The sequence below is a fragment of the Pteropus medius genome, unplaced genomic scaffold (assembly GCF_902729225.1).
Source record: "Pteropus medius unplaced genomic scaffold, Ma_sr-lr_union100, whole genome shotgun sequence".
Taxonomy (NCBI): Eukaryota; Metazoa; Chordata; class Mammalia; order Chiroptera; family Pteropodidae; genus Pteropus; species Pteropus medius.
In genome coordinates, this window is record NW_024344374.1 from 1,022,748 (window position 1) to 1,045,957 (window position 23,210).

The 23,210-nt window shown below is 32.4% G+C and overlaps 2 protein-coding genes across 2 annotated transcripts; one reads left to right on the plus strand and one right to left on the minus strand.

Moving 5' to 3' along the window:
- Positions 1–254: 254 nt before the first annotated feature.
- Positions 255–1,193, minus strand: LOC120608776 (olfactory receptor 13C7-like). Its single transcript, XM_039870749.1, has one exon. It carries the CDS (start codon positions 1,191–1,193, stop codon positions 255–257), a length of 939 nt encoding a protein of 312 aa, XP_039726683.1.
- A 19,629-nt stretch (positions 1,194–20,822) lies between these two features.
- On the plus strand, positions 20,823–21,767 carry LOC120608767 (olfactory receptor 13D1-like). Its single transcript, XM_039870743.1, is given in 3 exon segments — positions 20,823–21,131; positions 21,134–21,612; positions 21,614–21,767. Coding segments are annotated over 3 exon segments (942 nt in total).
- The last annotated feature ends 1,443 nt before the right edge of the window (positions 21,768–23,210 follow it).

Consider the following 23,210-nt stretch of genomic DNA (forward strand, 5'->3'; position numbering starts at 1 on the left):
ATTCATGAGAAGGTGGGTGGTTTGCATAAGAATCCTTTTACCCATAAATTTATGTCCCTTTTCTCCTCAATCCAGTCATGAAGGGAAACAGGAAGCCCTAGATTTCTCTTACATTTAAGTACCAGGAACAGAAAAATTAATTTCAGAAATAGATGGTCCCACCTATGTTTATTTTGGAAACTCCAGGTGAGAACTGCATTCAGGGAAAAGGATTTCTTTAAAAGTAGCACTCACATTCCCTCTGAGGACCATTTCTAACACAGCATTTTCTTCACAGCTGCCTTTACATCTTTGTTCCTCAAACTATAGATGAGAGGATTGAGCATAGGTGTCACGACTCCATAGAAGAGAGATATGATTTTGTCTGTGACTTGTACTTTGTCTGCACCAGAGGAGTCCTTGGCCTTGGGTTTTGCATACATGAAGAGGATGGTTCCATAGAATACAATCACCACTGTTAGGTGGGCAGAGCAGGTGGAGAAGGCTTTGCGCCTTCCCTCTGCAGAAGGAATTCTCAGGATGGTGGAGATAATGATAACATAGGAAACAAAAATGAAAAGTACTGGAACCACAAGAAAAATCATGTTAGCAACAACCATGCTAATAACATTTATGGAGATATCAGCACAGGCCAATTTTAAGACAGCCAAGATTTCACAAGTAAAATGATTAATGACATTGTCCCCACAGAAAGGAAGACGCATGGCAAGAGAGGTTTGCAACACAGAATTAACACATCCTGCAATCCAGGACCCAGCAGCCATGGGCACATACGAAGCCTTGCTCATAATGATGGGGTATCTCAGAGGGTTACAGATAGCCACGTAGCGATCAAATGCCATCATGCTTAGAAGGACACACTCTGTGGCTCCCATAGCAAAGGAGAGAAACATTTGCACTCCACATCCAGCGAAAGAAATGGTTTTCTTTGAAGTTGAGAAACTGCTGAGAAAGAGGGGAATAGAAGAACTGGTGTAGCAAATGTCCAAGAATGATAAGTTACTGAGGAAAAAGTACATGGGGGTATGCAGGTGGGAGTCATAGACACTTACAATGATGATGACTCCATTTCCCAGCAGGATCACCAGGTACATGCATAGGACCAGCACAAAGTAAATGGTCTCAAGCTCTGGGTAGCCAGTAAGCCCCAGCAGGACAAATTCTGTCACAAAAGACTGATTGGTCTTTCCCATGTTAATATTTTCTTTCACCAAAAGGAATTCAGCAGTAGCCACAGTACACATGAATCTGTTAAAGCAGCGCTTGTAAGAGTTATCTTCATCCTTAAGTAGCTTCCCTTGTGGGTAATATGGACCTATTATTGGATATACAGATAGCATAAGAATATGTTATGATCATCTAAGCTAAGATCAATGAGACTTTTAAATTTCATGAAGAAGTATGTAGCTAAAAAAAGTTCTTGTTAAAAAAACAGATTCAGAACATATACAACTGAGTTAGAATTACAAGTCTCACATTATGAATTTGAAATTACTTTTAATGCAATGTCTCTATAACATTTTAACCAAACAAATCTAAAATTTATAAAATACTATTGGCCGCCAGGGGTTCAACTATATATATATATATATATATATATATATATATATATATACACACACACACACACACACACACACACATATATATATATTTCTCCACAATATGTTAACCTTAACAAAAGTCACTGTTCTTCGGTTACTAAATCAAAATGGTATATGTAAATCTTGCTTCAATGGTAATGTAACCCCAGTTTTAGAAGAATTTTGTGCTAGGAGAACAAACTGAAAAGATAATATTTTTACAAAAAGAATTTTTAGTTATTTCTAATTTGAGAGAAAATGTATACCTGTAAAATCTTAAGAATATTAACTATAGGCATTAGTAATATTTGTAAAAGAAAAAAAGAAAACATTTTTAGATAAAATTATTATTCTGTCTTTTTCAGTACAAATTAGAGCATCTAGGTAATGAGTCTGTCTGATATATATAATGAATGACAAGTTGATCTCAGAAAAATTCTAGTGTGCATGTCTCAATCTAGAGTCAAACCATAAATAAATGTATAAACTAAGAAATTTAAGTGTCAAAGGATTTACTCTTTTATCTCCAAGTATAAGAATATATATTATCTTCAACTTGCACAGGAATCAGCTTCTCGTACTCTAACGGCTGCTCTTCTGTGCTCTACTTCTCACAGCATATTCAGAATATCCATAATAAAGAGGGGTAAGTTACTCAAAATATTCTTAAGTATTAGCATATGTAATAATTATTTGTATCCCCACTTCACTGGAACATAGACTATTTCTATACTAAAATGCCAGAAACAGAAAAAGACCTACATTTTTAATGAAATTGCTAGTCTCATGAATTCCATCTCAGTAAATTCAGTAAGATGACTAAAAAAACTATCTGCTTCTCAGTTCTCATTCATATCAAGTAGCTGCCATTGCCACTGTGTTTTGTTTTTTGTTTTTTGTGTTTAAAATTAACCAGTGGCAAAATAGAACTGACTTCCAGTAAAAATGAAAGTTGGGGCTCTTTATAGTCATTTCACCGTGAGAGGCTCCTTTAAAGAACCAGCCATTTGAGCACCAAAGCAACTTAAAATCTTTGCTGCTTTGAGGATGCTTCTAATCCCAAAAGCAGTTTCAAGTTCACAATGTGGACTGGATAGAATTTAGAATTAGAAACGTTCTGGTACTTTCAAGATCAAGTCCCTTAGCAGCAATTAAAACAAAGTTACTAATACAATTTAATTGCAGTGTAACTCACAAAACAGAAATAATTCTTCTGACTTTACACCCTCTGGGAAGAGCAAATTTAAAACTGCTACCAGGTAAAATAGTCAAGAGACGGATATTAGAATTGACTACACCTGATGGAGAGATGTGGTAGTAATCTGTGATACTTAGGTTAAAATGATACTTGACCTTTATAAATTATCTGCTAATCACCTTTATTTTGACCTTTAAATCTTGGGAGTCTCAAAGTCTATAAGCTTTATTCTGGTATTACTGGCCTCTCTGAATAGCCAGAATCACATGCACCGTCATTATAATTTTGCCCACTCATGCTCTCTGTTCAACTACATACACAGTACCCCGAAGTTGTCCAACCTGTTCTTCAGTCATGCCCACAATGGCATGACAGAACTCAGAGCAGACCACATCAACAATTTCCCTGATGAGAGCAAAGCACACTTTACTTATGAACAGGATAAAAAGTTCCAACTTGAAGTGGATAATTATTATGGCATCCGTCATGACTCTCTCTTGAAATCCATATCAAACTTTAAGAATTCAATCATTTTATATAGGTATTATGAAACACACTTCCAGCAAGAAAACTATGAAATCATAGTGTGTACTGTTAAAAAGAATGGAATAAATTTTGATAACAGCACTCTTTTGTGTCAGTGAACATTTTTAAAAAGTTGTTGAACAAAAGATGCAACATAATCTTGAATAATAGGAAAGCAATTTATAACATGAAAGATAGTCATATATGCTTCAACAAATCTAATTTGAACAGTAATTCTCAGAAGTGTTAACTTTATGCAAGCACTTTTTTAGTATACTGGTTCATAATGCAAATGTGGAACATGTTTTCTCATTAATGAGTGGACAAAGGAATTAAACAGTTTTGATGTGACCACAGTAAAAGCCGTATAACAATGCAAATGGAAGATAGACCGTAACTGCAATGAGCTTTATAAGCAAATTATGTAAAACAAAGAAATCTTAAGTAGAGCCAAATAATTATAGAAATATAATAAAAGTTATGTAGTCTAGATGTCTATAATTTATTTCAACTACACAAGTAATTTTAGTACAAGTATTCCCTATGCAATATTTTTCTTTTATCCCAGTATGCATATGCAAAGGCAATTAGAAAAAATTCATATTTAACTGGGTGTCATTTATTTGTATTTGCTAACCTGGCGACCCTAACTTCCTGTGACCAAGACTCACATAGAATTCAGTCTAACCCTGGGTTGCCCCACCCAGTATCACTGCCATTTCTGGTCATTCCCAGAACCCAAGTGAATGTGTGGTACCACTCACAATAATACTGTGAGACAGTACTATTTTCAGAACTTTCAAATCAAATAAGAAACAGAAAGAGAATATTTAGTGTATTTCCCTAAGCCATTCTGAGAGGTAACAGGATTGATTATCTATTGTCTCAAATGTACACAGCCACAACATAAATATCACCTATAACTACATCCCTTCCTCCCTCTCCAGGACAAATATGGTAAGGAGAAACAATTAGGCTGAACTTATTGAGATGTGATCAATTACCACTCTTCAACATTTCCAAGCCCTAGTCTATTCTTTTGTCCCCCTTTCTGATTTCATTCAATTCAGTGTTTACTAATTGAGACCTTCTTATTCCAGAAACTATGTCTGCTTCTTCTCTAGATGCCACGAATTACTTTAGTCCCCTGCCAGGTACTACATCTCATTACAAGAATGCCAAGCCAATGTCTAGGGTTTTAGTAGCCGGATCAACTCCCCTAATTTCAACTACCTATCTATACTCCAAACAAAGCTGGCCCTAGATTCTATCTTCACATTGCTCTCCCCGATGCTTGGGCATGTATCAATCAATACTTTCCCCTGAGGGGCTGGCACACTATTCGAGTTCCCTAACTCCCAGGACCCTCTGTATTTCTTAGTTACATGGCATTCAATTGCCGTCTTCTTGTCCCTTTACCAAGAAGCTGGTATATCTGTCCATTTCAGTCTGTCTAAAGACAAACTAAAAATGTAATTGAGGACCACACATATAATCTGGCTCAAGCCTCTTCTGTTCCCTAAAATAATTTGTTCCATTCGAATATGGCTATATGTTATCTAAATTTAGAACAAAATTTTGATTTTATAGTAAGCCTAGAAAATTGTTTAATCACCTTGAAGTTAGATAAAAGCAATGTTTTCATAAATTTTTGTTGAATAGACACAGAACCTTTTCTAGGTCCTCAAGCTAAACTTTATCAAAACGGTTAATATTCACATAACACAGCTATGTCATGACTGGTATATTCACTCGTTTCATGAAAGTCTCTCTCACAGCCTCATTATCATTCTCTCAATTGCTTGCAATATGTTTCTCTAACAGGTAGAGTTTGTACCTGATAGTAAAGAACATATAAAGACATAAGAGTGGCAGATTGTACGGACAGTAAAAGGCAGCAAGTGAATACCAATTAATCCATTGTTGCAGTAAGAAGGAGAAGGTCATTACCTGTCAAAACTGGTCTATAAAGACTGGAAGAAGTGACTGCTACTTCAAATGCACGGACATCAACACAGGCTACAAGGATAATAAAAAATCAGGCAAAAATGACATAGCCCAGGAAAGTAATAAAGCTTCAGTAACAAACCCTAAAGAAATGGAGATCCATAAACTATTTGGCACAGAATTTTTAAAAAAAAATTTAATAAGCTTAATGACCTATAGGAGAACACAGACAGCTAAGTAAAGTCTGGAAAACAATACATGAACAAAACGAGAAGTTCAATAATAATAAAAAAAAGAAATCATAAAATAAAAGAACCAAACAAAAATCCTGGAGCTAAAGAATACAATGACTATGAAACTGAAAAATTCAATAGAGAGCTTCAACAATAGACTCAATCAAGTAGAAGAAAAATTCAGCACACTCAAAAACAAGTTATTTGAAATGATCCAATTAGAGAAACAGAAAGAAAAAAGGAATAGAATAAGAGTGAAGAAAGCCTATGGGCCTTACAGGACAGCATCAAAAGTATTATGGAAAGAGAAAGAAAGGGAACAGAAAACTTTTCAAGTAAATAATGGCTGAAAAGATGCCAAATCAGGAAGGAAAATGGACAACCTAATGTACATCAACAGATGAATGGATAAAGAAAATGTGCTATATAAATACAATAAAATATTATTCAGTCTTAAGAAAACAGAGAAATCCTGCCATTTGTGGCAATATGAATGGACCTGGAGGACATTATGATAAGTGAAATAAGCCAGACACAGAAAGACAAATCCTCCTTTACATATGGAATCTAAAATAATCAAACCTATTATGAGTAAAATGATAGCTGCCAGAGGCTGGGGGAAGGAAGAAATGGGAAAGTGTCAGTCAAATGGTCCAAAGTTTTAGTTACGCATTATTAACAGGTTATAGAGATCTACTGAATAATAGAGGGCCTATGATTACAATACTGTATTGTACACTTAAATTTTTGCTGAGTGGATTAAATGTTACCTCTTACCACAAAAGAAAAAGAAAAGAAAAACCAAAGGAGGCAGGAGATAACTTTTGGAAGTGATAGATAAGTTTATGGCATTTATTGATAGCAATGGTTTTATGGGTGTGTACTTATCTTTAAACACATCAAGCTATATAAAATAAATATCTACAGCTTTTTGTATGTCAATCATACTTTAATAAAGTGGTAAAAAAATTTTTCTTAAAATGACCTTTAAAGTTGTCTGTGATCTAGATCCTATAAAACTCTTCAGCCTCATCTTTCACCAACTTTACCTCTCCTCACTGTTTTGTATCTTATGTTTCAGCAAAATTGAACTTCTTTTAATTATTGGAACATTCTGTCTCTGTATGTCAATGTGTTGACTGACTGTGTATTGTTGATATTGTGTGTGTGTGAATATCTCTCTCTCTCCCTACCCCTACCCCAATAATGAAGCCCTTTTTTCCCCAAAATCTAAGTGTTTGGATCCTGTCAGTACACTCTATTGTAATCCATGCTTTTTGTTTGGGGGTTTTGTTTGTTTGTTTTTTGTTCGTTTGTTTGTTTTGTTTCACTTTGCTTTTGGTGATAAAGAAAGTAATAATATAATTCTACTGCTGAAAAGAGTCATATCTCAACAAGTCCAAGCTGAAAATCAGTTTCTAGTTTCACATTGACACACTATTTTCTGTTACACCATTTGACACCCTCACTGATAGAAACAAATCAGAGCACATCCAATTACTAATGTAATAACTGATGAATGTAAGATACACTATTCTTGTAATATTAGAAGTTAAAATCATTTTACTATGCTGTCCAGTGGGAAAACAGTCTGAGAAGATTCAAGAAATTTAAATTGTGACATACTGGTAAGAATTCTTGAGGTGTCATTACAAATACTTCTGACGAAGATGTTGCAAAGGTTATACCCTATATAAGAAACATTCTCAATGTCTTAGGATTATAAAACAAAAACAAAAAACAAATAATAAATAAATGGTGATAAATACTCTGGCTTTGAAATTTCAATATATGATAATTAACTCATCAAAACATTTAAATAAAAATAGGTAAATGCGTCACTGAGGAAGAAGCTAGTTTATGCTTCCTTCTTTTGAGGAAACAAGGCAGCATTTTGTTTGACCTACTAAGCAGGTTTAAATATCTAAATTTATAATAAAATAAACAACATGACAGAGAAGAAGGTTTTCTCACATCATCAAGAGATTATTCTTTATTAAAGCAGTCTTTACAAGACTCCCTGAAATATTTTTCTAATATTAAAAATATGTACATACTTCTAAACTCACAGGAAACTCGTCAATTTAAATGTATGATGCAAGATAGACTCTAATGGAGTCAAGAGTAGCAAATGAATTTTTTTAAAGTGTAATTATAAATGTCCTTAAACTTCTCTCAGGAAAAAAAACGTTACCCTATTTAAAAAGAAAAACTTTTTAATAAATTGTTTATAACTCCAACAAGGTAGTAATGAAAAATAAATTTTAATGGTCCCTTTGAAACTTAGTTTCCTATATTGAATGGTTATCAGGGTTTCATTATTAATCCTAGGGGAGGGGAAGAAAGGGAGAGGAAAGAAAGGAAAACTAGATTCTGAAATTAAACTCTAATGAGAAGAAAGTCACCAACAAACTTCTTTCACATGACATATTTTCTGCTGATGTCATCCACATGTTTTTAGCTATTTCTACAAGAACTACTGATCCTCCAGAGAATGTCAGATTGTATAGACTTTAGCAAAAGGAACTCAGTTATTCCTGTAACATTTTTCTGCAATTTCACATTCAATATTCATAAGGTCATGAAGATAATTTTAATAATGCCATTTCTCTATAGTCACATGATAATTACCTATATATTTTATAACATTGCTGTTATTAAAACAACTAAATTACATAGTCACTAACGTTTCTCAGGACCTATTCTGATATGGAACTTTAATGAGAACTAAAAGATTAAAGTTCAACCCACAGAAATTAAACTATAACCTGGATGAAAAAAGGAACCCTTTCTTTCTCTATTTACCCATATTCTTACACAGATATGATATAAAAAAAATAATTAAATTATGAGATACTATTAATCAGAGACTATCTAAATTAACACTAGTTACACTGTAATAATGATTGAGTTGATTATAGCATATATGCTAATATGTATGCACAATGTATATTATTGGTTTTTAAAGTAGAAATTAAGACCTCGGCCAATATAGTTCACACTATTACTCTTTGTGAGAAAGGGTTATTGAATATAAATTTCACACATCAAACATAAAAGATTTAATTTTCAAAGGATGTTAAATGATACAATAAATCTATAGCTCAGTGTTAGAGAAGAGGTTGATGGAAGAAATTATTGAAGTAGACTGTGAAGACTATACTTAAATGACAAATAGAAAACTCATAATATTAATCATTGTTAAAAATAAAATTTTGTCTTCATAAGAAATAGTTATTAAAACAAAGGTCAGTATACTACATAAATATATTACATTAAATTTCAGGAATATAAGGCAAAAGCAAATTGTAGAAGAAAATGGAGTCAAATGACAAAAAAAAAATCAAATAAAAGATAGAAGACATAATTTTAGAAAAGTTCTTATGCTCTGTATTTTCTAGCGCCAGGTTAAGGTAAGGAATTTGACCACCTCGTTTGACCAGATGTACTAAATACAATGATGAAATCATAATAAATTCTAAGTACAATGATGTAAGAGTACAGTGTGTTTAAAATTACCTTATTTTTCAATAAGTACATTATAACTTATCAGTATTTTCTCTTAATATCTACTCTCGGTTTTCAAATCATAAAATACAGAATTTTCTTTGACTTGCCTTCTATAAGATAAAGAGCATAGTGACAGATCCTAGACTATGGATCAATGTATAGCTGCTACAGGAGACCTTACTCTACTTTTCCTTTCGTGTGTCATACAGTCTACACTTATTTGATGATTTGGCAGGAATTACAGTTCACATTTAAAACACATAAAAAGAGTTTTTAATAAATATTAAATAAATGAGCACTAATATTTATAATTATGCAAAATATGTTAGTAAAGCTAGTGTCAATAATGAAACATGAAAGCTGGTCTAAAAAGAAGTCATAGTGTTTTATACAAAGAGCATTTAATATAGCTTTTTAAAAAGGAAGCACATTCTGCTTTCAATAGTAAACAATACTATTATATTTTAAGAATATTTAGTCTGTTATATGCATTAAGAATAAAGTAGAAATGGCATCAAAATAGAATTCAGATGATAATGGAATCATATCTTCAAGTTACAGAAGTGAAATAACTGTAAACTGTAAACTAGTTAAATTATTTTTCAAAACTAAAGATAAATATACAATGAAATATTACTCAGCCATTAAAAAAAATGAAATCCTACCATTTGTAAAACATAGATAGAACTGGAGGTTATTGTGCTGAGTGAAATAAGTCAGACAAAGAAAGATAAATACCATGTGATTTCTCCTATATACAGAATCTAAGGAACAAAAAGAACTAATCAAAAACAGTCTCACAAATATAAAGGACAATCTGGTGACAACAGAGCAGAGGTAGGTGGAGGGCTGGGAGAATGGGGTGAAAGGTTAAAGAAGTACAAATTAGTAGTTGATAGATGGTCACAGGGATGGGGAGCACGGCATAGGAAATGAAGTTAGCATTAATGTAATGGCTAGGTAGAAAGCCAGAGAAGACAAAGAGCAACTAGGGGGATTGTTTTATGAACTATAAAATGTCTAACCAATGTACCATATACTTGAAACTAGTAATTAAATAAATCTTAAAAAGATGTGGTACATATATGCAATGGAATATTATTCAACTATAAAAAAGAATAAAATCTTGCCATTTGTGACAACATGAATAGACCTAGAGAGAATTATGCTAAGTGAAATAAGTCAGATAAAGACAAATACTGTATAATTTCATTTACATATGGAATGTAAAAACAAAATAAACGAACAAACAAAACAGAAACAAACTCATAGATACAGAGAACATTTTGATGGTTGCCAGATGAGAAGGGGGTTGAGAGGATGGGTGAAAAAGGGTAGGGGATTATGATGTGCAAATTGCCAGTTATAAAAACAGTCATGGGTATGTAAGTATAGCATAGGGAATACAGTCAATAATATTGTAATAACTATGCATGGTGTCAGATGGGCACTAGACTTATCAGGGTGATTATTTTATAAGTTATATAAACTTCTAGTTACTATGGTGTACACCTGAAACTAATTTAATATTATATGCCAACTATAACTAAAACATAAAAATAAATAAAAAATGTATTAAAAAATAAATAACTTTTCAGACAAAGGCTAAGAGATTTTTATCATTCTCAGTACCCACTGAATGAACTATAAAAGAATGTACCTAAGGAAGAAAAAAGTTCAACCTAGGTGGAAAGAGTAGAAATGAAAAATAAATAAATAATAAAGAACTGATAAATATATAAATAAATCTATAAAATGATTGCCTTTATGAAAAAATAATGGAACAAATGTAGGGCTTAAAAACAAGGTGGAGGAAATAAAATTCTAGAACTAAAAACATAGATGATAAAAGAGGTTGACAATAAGAGGTAACTATTCTAAGATTCCTGTATTCTTCGAGAAGACTGTAGTATGTGAGGTTTAGACTTTGCTGTGTTAAACAAGCATCTTTTAAAAATAATATAAAAACAATAGAAATAATATATAAAATTTCAAACCAGCCAAGGAAATAAAGAAAACTTCATCAATTTAAGTCAGGAAAAATTGAATAAAAAGCAAAAAATAAAAGAGCATACTACATAGAAAACACAAAATAAGAGAAAAAGATTAAAGAAATATATTCAAACACATTAGTATTGATCATAATAGATGTAATTATGTTAACCATACCAGGTAGAAGACAAAGATTCTCAGATTGGATTACCTTTAGTGCAGCTATATTCTATTTATAAGAAAAACATCTAAAACTTGACAAAAGGACGTTAAAATAATGGAGTGGAAAAAGTCATACCAGAAAAACATCAACCAAAAGAAAGTTATTGCTTAGAGTAGACAAAATAGACCTTGACTCAAACATCAAAATAGCAGAAAAATCAGAAGGAAAAACATTCTTCAACCTATTCATACAAAACACAGCTTTTCAAAATAAAGAAGAAACAAAAATCTTCAGAATTACAAGACACAAATTTTGTGAAAACACTAAATAAAAGTTGGTGATTTTAATACACACTTCTCTCAAACTGATATGTATAGAAATGTAAAAATAGAAAATTTGAATTCTACAGTTTAAAAGATTAATTAAAATAAATAAATATTTAAGATATATACAATATGTAATATCCACACAATTTCAAGTACTAAATAATACATATTTATAATGTAAAGCAAGTCTTAATGAATACAGAAAAAATCATTCAAACACAATTTCTAGTCACAATGGAATAAAATTAGAAAACAATAACTAAAATATAACCCAAAAATATTTTATACTTGGAAATTTTGAAACATGCTTCTAAATAACTCATTAGCTAGAAAAGAAATCCTGATGAATATTACAAAATATTTAGAACTTGACAATTACCATCAAAAACAGCTTATGCAGATTAGCTCTAGAAAGAAACTTACAGCATAAACAAATAGATTGATAGAAGACAGATATTTCAATCTTCCTTATTTTCATATATATAGAGAGTAAAAATATATATATATGAAAATAAGAAATAGAAAGATTAATACATTAACATTCAATTCAAACACTAAGGAAAAATAAAGAACAGAAAAAACTCAAAGGCAAGGAAATATTGAATCGGTCGCTTAAAAAACTGCCAGGCCAAAAAAGATTTCCTAGAAAATTCTAATAAATTTTCAAGAACAGAAAAACTTTACCCTATCTACTTGTTTCAGAAAATAGAAAAAGAGGAAGAGCTTCTCAAACTAATATTTTGAGCCTAGTATAAAATGAAACAATAACGGCACAAGAACAAAAAAAGAAAAGAAAAAATGTCACTCTACTACAAATACAGATATAAAAATCCTACATAAAATATGAACAAACATAATCCAGCAATGTACAAAATAATAACACCCGATGTTCAAGTAAGATTTATCCCATGGACTCGAGAAAGTCTTAACATTAGAAAATGTGTTAATGTAATTCACAATATTAATTAAAAGAGAAAAAAATGCCCATTTTAATAAATACAAAAAAAAATTTGATAAATTCAACATGCATTTACAATTTTTTAAAAAAATCTTGGCAAATTAAAACAAAGGGAACTTCTTCAATGTAATAAAAGATATCTACCAAAAACCCACAGTAAATATCATAATTAATGATAAAATATTAAAAATATACCTTTAACTTCAAATGAGATAAAAATGCCTGTTTTTGCCTCTTCTATCAACACTGCACTAGAATTAGATTTTCAAAAGAATAAAAAATAAGATATATAAGGATTACAAAGGAAGAAATGAAATTATCATTATCTCAGACAATATAATTGTCTATAGAGAAAATGAATAGAAGTTATAAACAAATTATCTGAATTAATAATGGATGCTGAATCAAGGATCATTATTAAAAAATCAAGGGGGTTCCATAGAGTAGTGGTTAGCATGTCTGCTTTACATGCAGAAGGCCATGCGTTCGAGCCCCAGTGGAGCCACAGTCCATACCCCGGGTTCACCAGGCCCTGGGTGCGCCCCCCCAAAAGCTTGGGAGGAGATACCCTGCTTTCAGAAATCCAGTTCTTAAGGGAAGACAGCAACATCTGTAGGTCAGGGGTGGAAGTCGGGGGTGGGGGTGAATTAAAAAAATAAATAAATAAAATTTAAAAATCAGTTGTGCTCCTTGTATCAATCACAACTAGTTAAAAAAGTTTTTAAAAAGAATCTCATTCACGGTATCAACATATATATCAAGTGCCAATGAATAAATCCAATAAAAAGAGCTTAAGTGTATTATAAGGAAAATTATAAATCTTTATTATTAAAAAGAAAAGAAAAGAAAACCTAAGTAAACGGGAGCTATATTTTGTACCTAGTTAGGAAATTCAAAAATATTTATCCCCAACATTCTCTTTAAATTTAATGTAATCTATCAAAATCTAACATCATCAGGTTTTCTTTTCCTGCTTCAGAGATTATTAAATTGATCCTAAAATTTACACAGAAGAATAAAAGACAAGAGTTGCCAAGAAAATATTGCAGAAAAAGAATAAGGAGATGGTAATCACTATACCAGTTATCAAAACTGATTATACAGTTGCAGATATTTAGATAATGTCATATTGGTAAAGATAAAAAGACAAATGAATCGACAGAATAGAATAGACAGTCAAGAAACATCCCAGGCATCTATACGAGTTTGATAACAGATTTAACAGAGAGTTTGATGACTGATATGGCATTATAAATCCGTACATAACAAATGTAATATCTGATAAATTGTGTTTGGTTTTTAATTATTCTATTGATAAAAAAGATATTAACAGACATCTGCCTCATAGTATGCCACATATAAATTTGAAAAAAAATAAATAGCCAAATTCTAAAAAATCAAAATCCAGAATTTCTATATATAATTGTGGTAGAATATCTTTATGACATACAGGCAGAGAAAGCATTTGTTCATCAAGACAAAAAAACAAAAAGTAAAAGAATGACAAATTCAGCCTCCTTAAAATTAAAAGTTCTATATGACAAAAAATACCATTAAGAAAGTTTAAATATTAGACATAAATGAGAAAATTTATTGTAGTACACAAAAACAAAAAGAAAGATTAGAGTCTAGAATGTTTATGAAAAATACAAACAATGCAATAAGAAGGTAAGTTCTACAACATAAAGAAACCCAAATACCAATAAAAAATATTAAAATTTAATCAAATCACAAGTAATCAGAAAGCAAAATAAATTTAAATGAGATATTGCATACCCCCCAAAAGATCAAATACTAAGATAATATGGAGAAACACAAATTCTAATTCATTGCCACTGGGAGTATAAATTAATACTTTGAAAAACAATTAAGCAAGATCAGGCAAAACTGATCCCATAATTCCACTTATAGGTATTTACTCAAAGGAAGGATGAAGAAAAAATGACTATATGCCACCAGAACATAACAGGAAATGTGATTCCCTCAGAACATAACAGGAAATGTGATTCCCTCAGCAAAAGATTCTTCAAAGCACCACCTGCACTGGGATGTACCAACAACTTACACACATGTAGAGTTTTTATATGCAGGAACTACTAGCCTCACTACCCTATTGGACCAGCATTTGGCTCCACCTATCCTGCTTCTTTCTGCAGATTTGCATGAACCGAACCTTGTAACAAAACCTTGTAACAAAGCCATCTTTAGCAGAGTACTTCCTATATCTACTCCATATAATTTTCAGCATCCTTCAAATGATATCTATTGTCATGTGGGGCTTAAAGAATCCTTTGAACTAACCAGACTACATTTAATAATATAAAAATTGGTCAGTACTAAGTATTAAGAAGAATAATGGTGCAAAAGGAACCTTTATACACTTATGTTAGAGTACAAATTTGGAAAATTAATGAAAAATTAATATATACTCCAAAACCAAACAAACCAATAAATGTTTTAAACTTAAATTAAAAATAAACATTTATTTTAACAAAACTGTTTAAATAAACTAAAAATAAAGATGAATACTATGAAGACTATGATCCACAAATTCTTTCCCACATATATTCACTAGCAGTGGTTCTTAACTTCAAAGGCCATCTATGAATAAAATTCAAGGGGACTAGTGGTAACTTAGATGGAAAAAAATTCATCCTTATTTTCACTAACCTCTAATCAAAATTTAGTAGTTCCTGGGACCAGACAGTTTTACATGAGTTTACCAAAATGTCAAAGAACAGATAGCCCTCATCTTATTCAAGTTATTTAGCAAAAACCAGGGTGAAACCTGCCCAATCCTTTTATTTTATTTTATAATGAGATAAATACAAGAAAATACAGCTTTTTGGTTTATTTTATTTATAATATAGATATGAAAATAACATATAAAATGTGAAACAGAGTATACATAGTCTATTAAATACAATGTTCCAATAATGGCAACATTTGGATCTCCTATAGATAACAGCTATAAACTCTAGACAAAATATTTTATTTAACTGCCTGAAATCAGGATCTCAAAGAGATATCTGAATTCCCGTGTTCACTGCAGCATTATTCACAATAGCCAAGATGAGGGAACAACCTAAACGCCCATTGACAGATGAATGGATAAAGAAAACGAGGAATATACATACAATAGACTATTAGTCAGCCTAAAAGGGATGCAAATACGGCCATTTGTGAAAGTATGGATATATATTTTGAGGACCTCATGCTATATGAGATAAGCCAGTCAGAAAAAAAGACAAATACTCCACAATTGCACTTACATGATGAATCTAAAATAGTCAAACTCATAGAAGAAGAGAGTAGAATGGTGGTTGCAAGGGACTAGGGAGAGGAGAAAGGAGGGAATTGTTATTCAATAGGTACAAAGTTTCAGATACTCAATGTTAATAAGTTCCAGAGACCGACAATATCATGCCTATAGTTAGCAATACTGTATTGTACACTTAAAATTTATTAACAGGGCTTAGATCTCATGTTAAATGTTCTTACCACAATAAAACAAAATGAAACAAAACAAACAAACAAACAAACAAACAAACGCCTCCTGAAGTAGCCCAGGCATCCAGAAAATGAATGGGGGCAGTCAACATCTATAAGAAGGAATAGCACTGGGTAAGTTTCCCTTTCAGAAGTTTTAAAATAAGGATAGGGCAAAGTCACCATCACTACAGGGTGACTAAAATTCAGATGAAAATCTTCAGTTTTACTGACTTGAAAAAACAGAGGACAGAGTTCAGGAAGATCACAGCAGTTGAAAATTTAAAAGAGAATAGCACAGAAAAGAGATGGCCAGAGAGTGGGAGCCCCAAATTTCTGTATAAACTCTGTCCAAATACTGGCTGATCTCTAAACTACAAATAAGTAGAGCTAAGGCTAAAGGACCTTAAGAGAGATTTCAATTGCTGCCCACCTCAGAGAAGACAAGTTTGAAATTTGAGTCTTGTTGAAATATTGCCTGCCAAAATAAAACATCAATACTTGTGACAAATTCCACTTCCAAAAATAGCCACAAATATAACATTAAGACCAGGAAGTGCACGGCAGGGTCAGGGGCTGAAAAGTTGGTAGAAGGTAAGTGGAGTTAGAGGGGACAATTGAGAAGCAAGCGATGGCAGGAGTGTGCTGGACATTTCTTGAAGCTGTGCGTGCAGAGCTTTGGTTATTACACCAAAAAGAAAAGATGTACATCACAATCATTTTTCATTCTGTAAAATGGGCGTTGTGATACCTTCTGACAATGGAAATTGGCTTTTACTCACAGGGAATGAAATAATGGAAATCTCTGATCCCAGTCCTCCAACCTAGTCATTACCTCCAAAAAGCCAAAAAAAAGTGAAAAGTTGCGAAGGATCCAGCAAAAAACTGTTTCACTTCCACTTCTTATATTTTTTTTTTCCTAGTTACCATTTATAGATTATGAAATTCATTAACATTGCCTAATAAAATAATATGGGAAAATATATATACTATATTGTTAATTATAAAGGCACATACTAAATCCAGAAATGCAGTGTGCTCTCCGGCATGTAAATATAGTATACGAACAGGTATCTATCAAAAAATTAATATTTATTCTATAGGTATAAATGACTTTCATTTCTTCCTTTGAATTTTCCTAACTTTTCAAATTTTTTACACTGAATATTATTTGTATAATCAGGGAAGTAAAAATTCAGAGGAAAAGTAAAATTATTGTTTAACAAGTTAGGTACAATCAGGTCTTTAGGACAGCATCCCTAACATAACTAAAAGTTACTACCTTCTGTACTATTTAAAGACTCTTGGATTATAGTCTCTTAGAATAAAACAAAGGAGAATTTAAATTGGCTACCAGAGCCACTGGTGGGACCTCTGGAAATATTCAGGGCTCAGAGGCAGAAAAGGACTTATGTGACACATTAACTTACTACTGCATAAAAATCTCTAACATGACATTCTGTTGGGTAGAAAACTTTATTTTTCTCCTCTCCCTCTCCACTACCAACAATGTGTCTGACTAGAGGGTATTTGACTGTACACTCTAGCATGGCCCTAGAGATCATCAAAGCACAAAGAAGACATGCTGGGGACTCCATCCCAGCAGTAAGCCTAGCACATTGAACTCTCTGCAACAAAGAAGTATTCTAGGTTTCCACACAGAAATGTGAAAAAGAAAACCCAAGATAATTCTCAAAACTATGTAAGAAAATGAGAAGAGACCTTATTCTAACTGGAGCACTATTGCTCATTTTTAGCAACCTCGGGGTTCAAAAGGGGTCATTTATTTGGAAAAGCATGGGAGATCCAGCACCAAGGATATCTGATATCATGAAGAATAGGTTGTTTCATAAACAGGAGGGCAAACTAGCTGAAGCAGGAGATAAGATGCACTATTTAGTGCATTTGATTTTCTTCTGAGGAGAATGAGGTACAGCCTATTTCAAGAGGTTCTTTAGGTTAAAATCAGGGAGTTTGGTTGAGTACATATGTTTTATAAACTACTACTCTCTTCTGTTAGTAAACATGGGAAAAGGATGAACACTTTCTGATCCAAGTTCTCAAGCAGAGTTTGCTTTCTTTCTATAGTTGAAGTTAAAAGACAAGCATCAATCTAAAGACTGACCATTTGGAAAGAGATGGGCCAAAAACAGAGACCCAAGAAACTGAAACTTTACTTATTTTTGGTAGAAATAAAGAAACTGAGGTAATGGTAATCACTGATATCCCACTCTTCATCATGGGTATTCTTCTGCCTTATCTTTTTACTGTGTGATATAGTTGGGTGCCTGATAAAGTGCATCCTATCTATACTCACCTGGACCAATGTAAATGGTGGACTTTAGAATCCTATTCCAAGAACTAGGACTGTGTCTGTGTATCTGCTCAGGGTGGATGTATTTGTGAAATGATTGCCTGAAATCAAAACATTAAATAGCATTAAAGCAGTCTATGTAATAACTCAACAAATTATCTCTAATTTCCTTTCTATTAACTGTTCTTACCCTTTCTTGGGTTTTAATGAAAACTAGGGACAAAAGTCTGCAAATCTTTGCCACTGTATCCTTAAAAGAAAATTTAAAAATATTTTTGATTTTCACTGTCATGAAACATTTTTTTAAAGAAAATCTGGAGAATGAGGAAAAATTAAGACTATTACTAACACCTCCATTCCCATAGTTCAGAGAAAACTAATCCTTTTGCCATGTCTTTTTTCAGCCATATATAAATAAATTGTGATTATTTATACTGTTAGGAAACTTCCTATTTTAATGTAATATTACACCATAGGCATTTTCTTTTCCCTTAACTGTTTTTCAAGATTACAATTTTTATTGTTTGCATATGAGGGTACGTCTTCTCATGAGTAAGCATGACCTACAACAAGCACAAACCAAAATTCCAGCAACCTAGAGGGAAAAATTGCTGCAACTGTTTAAATTGCAGTTGAAATTGAAACATGCACTGTCATTTATTTCTCTTATTCTATCCTATTGGGTGGATAATTCAGGGCAGGGAGAATGTTATATAATAATAGTGCTAATCAATCTTTGACTACTTTAAAGGATACATTCCAGAGTTTCAACATTTTTAATTATGTGATCCAATGATTTCAGAAAGGTTATCTTTATTAATTTTATCTTAATTATGTATCCTCCTACATCTATATTACTAAGACATTTTATCAAGAATGAGTATTATATTTTATCAAATGCTTTTTAGCATCTTGTAAGATGACCATGTGTTTAGGGCTTTTGCCTACTTGTTTAGTATATTACAATGATAGATTTTCAAATATTAATTTTGAATTTCATGAATTCATGAAATAAGTTATATCACTTTAGTGTACAGTTTGGATGTACTTTATGATTCTTACATATATATGCATAAGTAATGTTGATTCATAGTTTTATTCTACCCTTGATAATTTGGGATAACAGGCTATTTTAGTTTGATAAAATATTTTTATAAATTGTTCCATAATTTTTTTCATATTGAAACATGTTATACAGCATAGAAATTGCTTCTTAAAAGTATAAAATAACTCTCATAAGCATTCTGCATCAGTATCCTTTTTGAAAAACAAGTTCTCACAATGAGATCCCTATTACCTACCACTGTACACATGGCATAATTTGAGCTGCATGAGTAAATGAAGAATTCTATGTGAGATGTAAATATAGAGAACTAAGTGCATAAAAGGGGAGAAAGTTTTCTCAGAAAAGTTAATATCAAAGTTAGGATAGGCCCTTCAAGCTTTGGAAAATACCAGGTCCAAATACACAAAGAAAAAGAGTGTAGTATTAATGTGGAGGCTGAAAGAAACAGTATGGTCATTGTAGAGCATTTGGGGATTCTGTAGCACCTCTAGAATTTCTGTTAAATGGATCTAGGGATAACAGTGTGATTAAAGGAGAGGCTAGATGACTTGCAATTGTGTTACAAGCAAGCACTTTTCTTTTTTTTGCACAGATTATATTTCTCTATTAGGATGTTTTTGTAAGGTTGCTGATGAACTTCTTGGAAAACAAAATCTCCTTGACACCATCATGGGAGCAGAAATGGCATAAGTGAAAGAAAAGGTTACTTGAAGAGGTTCAGACAGACCTATGTGATAGGTTGATTCAGTGTTTTTGGTGAAGTTACTGTTTCCATTTTCACTTGTTTTGACCTAAATTCTAAAAAATGGCCTCCCTCACCTGGGACCTTTCTTGAACAGAAGGAAAAGGAGCCATTCTTCCTTCATCTTTATATGTAAATAAACATTTAATATTACAATATTATATAAGTTAAATATTACATAAAATAAATATAATTATATAGATAATATCCCATGTCAGAACCACCTACTGTTCTAGGCATGTAACAGCTATTACCTAATTTATTTCTAATGACAACTTGACAACTTATTATTGCTAATGACAACTTGACAACTTATTATTGCTTTTTAATAGTCCGAGACTCAGAAAAGTACAGCAATTTACAAAGTCATATCCAAGTTAAATGATATGGTGCTGGATTTATACAATCTTCTAAATAGAAGCCAACTTCATCAGAAAACAGCTTTAATTTTTAAATTTCCATTAACAAAGACATCCTTACATATCTAAATATGATAGTAATTTATCCTAAATCTTATTTGGCACTTCGATTAGAACTCTTGGAATATTAGTAGCCTTGACTATGCTGCTGTGTAGTCCTTTAATGTTTTGGATTCTTCAAAGCCTCAATTCCATCCATCAATAAAATTAACATCATATCCCTGCCTTTTCTGATTTCTAGAAGTTTCCAAAAATCAAAAACAATATTGGAAGTGAAGATATGTTGAAAATCTATATCATAAATTTAAATTTCCCTGAGTCTTCTCCTTTTCTAAACCTTGAAGGTGACATGGACACATGCAGATGGGGAATTATTCAGCTGCGAATGAATTCTTTCTGATAGGACTTTCCCAATACCCAGAGCTCCAGCTTTTTCTGTTTGTGCTCTGCCTCATCATGTATGCGATGATCCTCCTGGGAAACAGCCTCCACATCATCATCTGCACACTAGACTCTCACCTCCACACTTCCAGGTATTTCTTCCTTGGAAACCTCTCATTTTTGGACATCTGTTACACATCATCGTCCATTCCTCCGATGCTTGTTGTGTTTGTGTCTGAGAGAAAATCCATCTCCTTCATTGGCTGTGCTCTGCAGATGGTTGTCTCTCTCTTGGTTTGGGTTCCACTGAGTGTGTCCTCCTGGCTGTGATGGCCTATGACCGGTATGTGGCCATCTGCAACCCACTGAGGTACCCCATCATCATGAACAAGGTGCTATATGTGCACATGGCTGCGTGGTCTTGGATCGTAGGCTGTCTAAACTCCTTAGTGCAAACAGTCCTGACGATGGTGTTGCCTTTCTGTGGGAATAATGTTATTGACCATCTTACCTGTGAGATATTGACCCTTCTTAAACTCATATGCCCAGATATCACTATCAATGTGCTTATCATGACAGTGACAAATATTGTTTCATTGGTGATTCCTCTACTGTTAATTTTCATCTCCGATGTTTTCATCCTATCTTCGATCCTGAGAATTAATTCTACTGAGGGAAGAAAAAAAGCCTTTTCTACCGGTTTGGCCCACCTGACTGGAGTCATCTTATTCTATTGTTCAGCCCTTTTTATGTATATAAGCCCAAGTCAAAGGACACAACACTTCTGACGAAATCATCGGGATGTCTTATAAGATGGTAACCCCGATGTTGAACCCCAGTATCTACAGCCTGAGGAATAAAGAGGTAAAAGCAGCTTTGAAGAAAGTCCTGAGCAGAGATCTGTATTTATTTAAAACATAAAGGCCTTGAGGCACATTATACCCTAAATGGGGAAATAGATCTTGTCTTTTGTATTCACAGATGATACTGTAAAACCTATTGTCCAGACAGCTTGTGTGCTTGCAAAGCCAAAAATGGAACTTCTATCATTTACAACATAAAATGCTCATGTAAATCTTCTAAATAGTGCTTTAATTGCTAAATTTCTACCTCTGCTAATTGGTTTCATGAACTTCATGATGCTCTTCATCAAGATGAATGTATATGTATCTATTCCTTCCCTTCCTTCCTTCCTTCCTTTCTTCCTTCCTTCTCTCTCTCACTCTTCCCTCCCTTCTCTTACTTCTCCTCTCCTCCCTTCTTTTCTCTCCTTTCCTCTCTCTTCCATACATTTCTACCTGATCTCTACCTGATCTGCTTCCTCAGTCTCTTTGTAGATATCTATTGTTTTTGTTATGCAACACTCCTGCACAATATTGCTGCACAATTTGCATATATGCACAACATGCAGAAAAAGAACATATTTTTCTTGAGGAACCAACAGTTCCCCTCTCTTAGTGCACATTGACAGGGTGAGACTGACCCAACTTTCTGGAAATTTATTTGGAAATTTATTTTCCAAATAAATAGAAAATCTAGGGGGGAAAAAAGCTTTTACTTTAAAAAATAAAGTGCATACTCAAGTTCTGATAAATGTAAAACTAATCAATGGTATTAAAATATCAGAAAGGTAATTGTTTTGAGTAAGTTATATTTTATATAAATTTAATTTAAAATCAAAACTGCAACTAAATACTTAATTCTAGTTAATAACAAACTCTAGTTAATGATATGCATACTAAAGGAGAAGTGTATTGAAGTCTGTAAAGTATTTTGAAATGTATAAAAAAAATAAGATGGATTAAAGAATAGGGAGAAGGATAGATCATAGATAGTGATAACCAAGTATAGTAAAATCTTAATGGTATTATCTAGTTGATGGATATATTAGTATTCACTCTAAGTTATTTATGAAAAATAACTAAAAACCTAGACTTCTGCACCAAATTAAACTGTCTTTCAAGAGAGAAAGAAAAATAATGACACATTTAGACCAAAGACAGAGATTTTACCACACATAGAACCCCGCAAATAAAGAAACTGTACTCAAATAAAAGGCATGGAATTAAAAAAAAAAAAAAAAGCATGGTAAACAAATTGGTAAATATGTGGATCAATCCAAATTATCACTAGCTTTCTAAAAAAATAACAGCAACAATAATTTGGGGGACTGAAATAAGGTAAAAATAAAATTTTAAACATCAACAATGTGGAAGATAACTCATTTTTGATGAGTCAAAAATCAGAGATAAATATTTTAAGTGTTTATACTGTTCGGAAGAATTGCAAAAATATTAAGAAGGGACTGTGTTAAGTTAAACAAGCATCATAAAAAAAGTCAAATGTACTCATAAAAAAAAACAA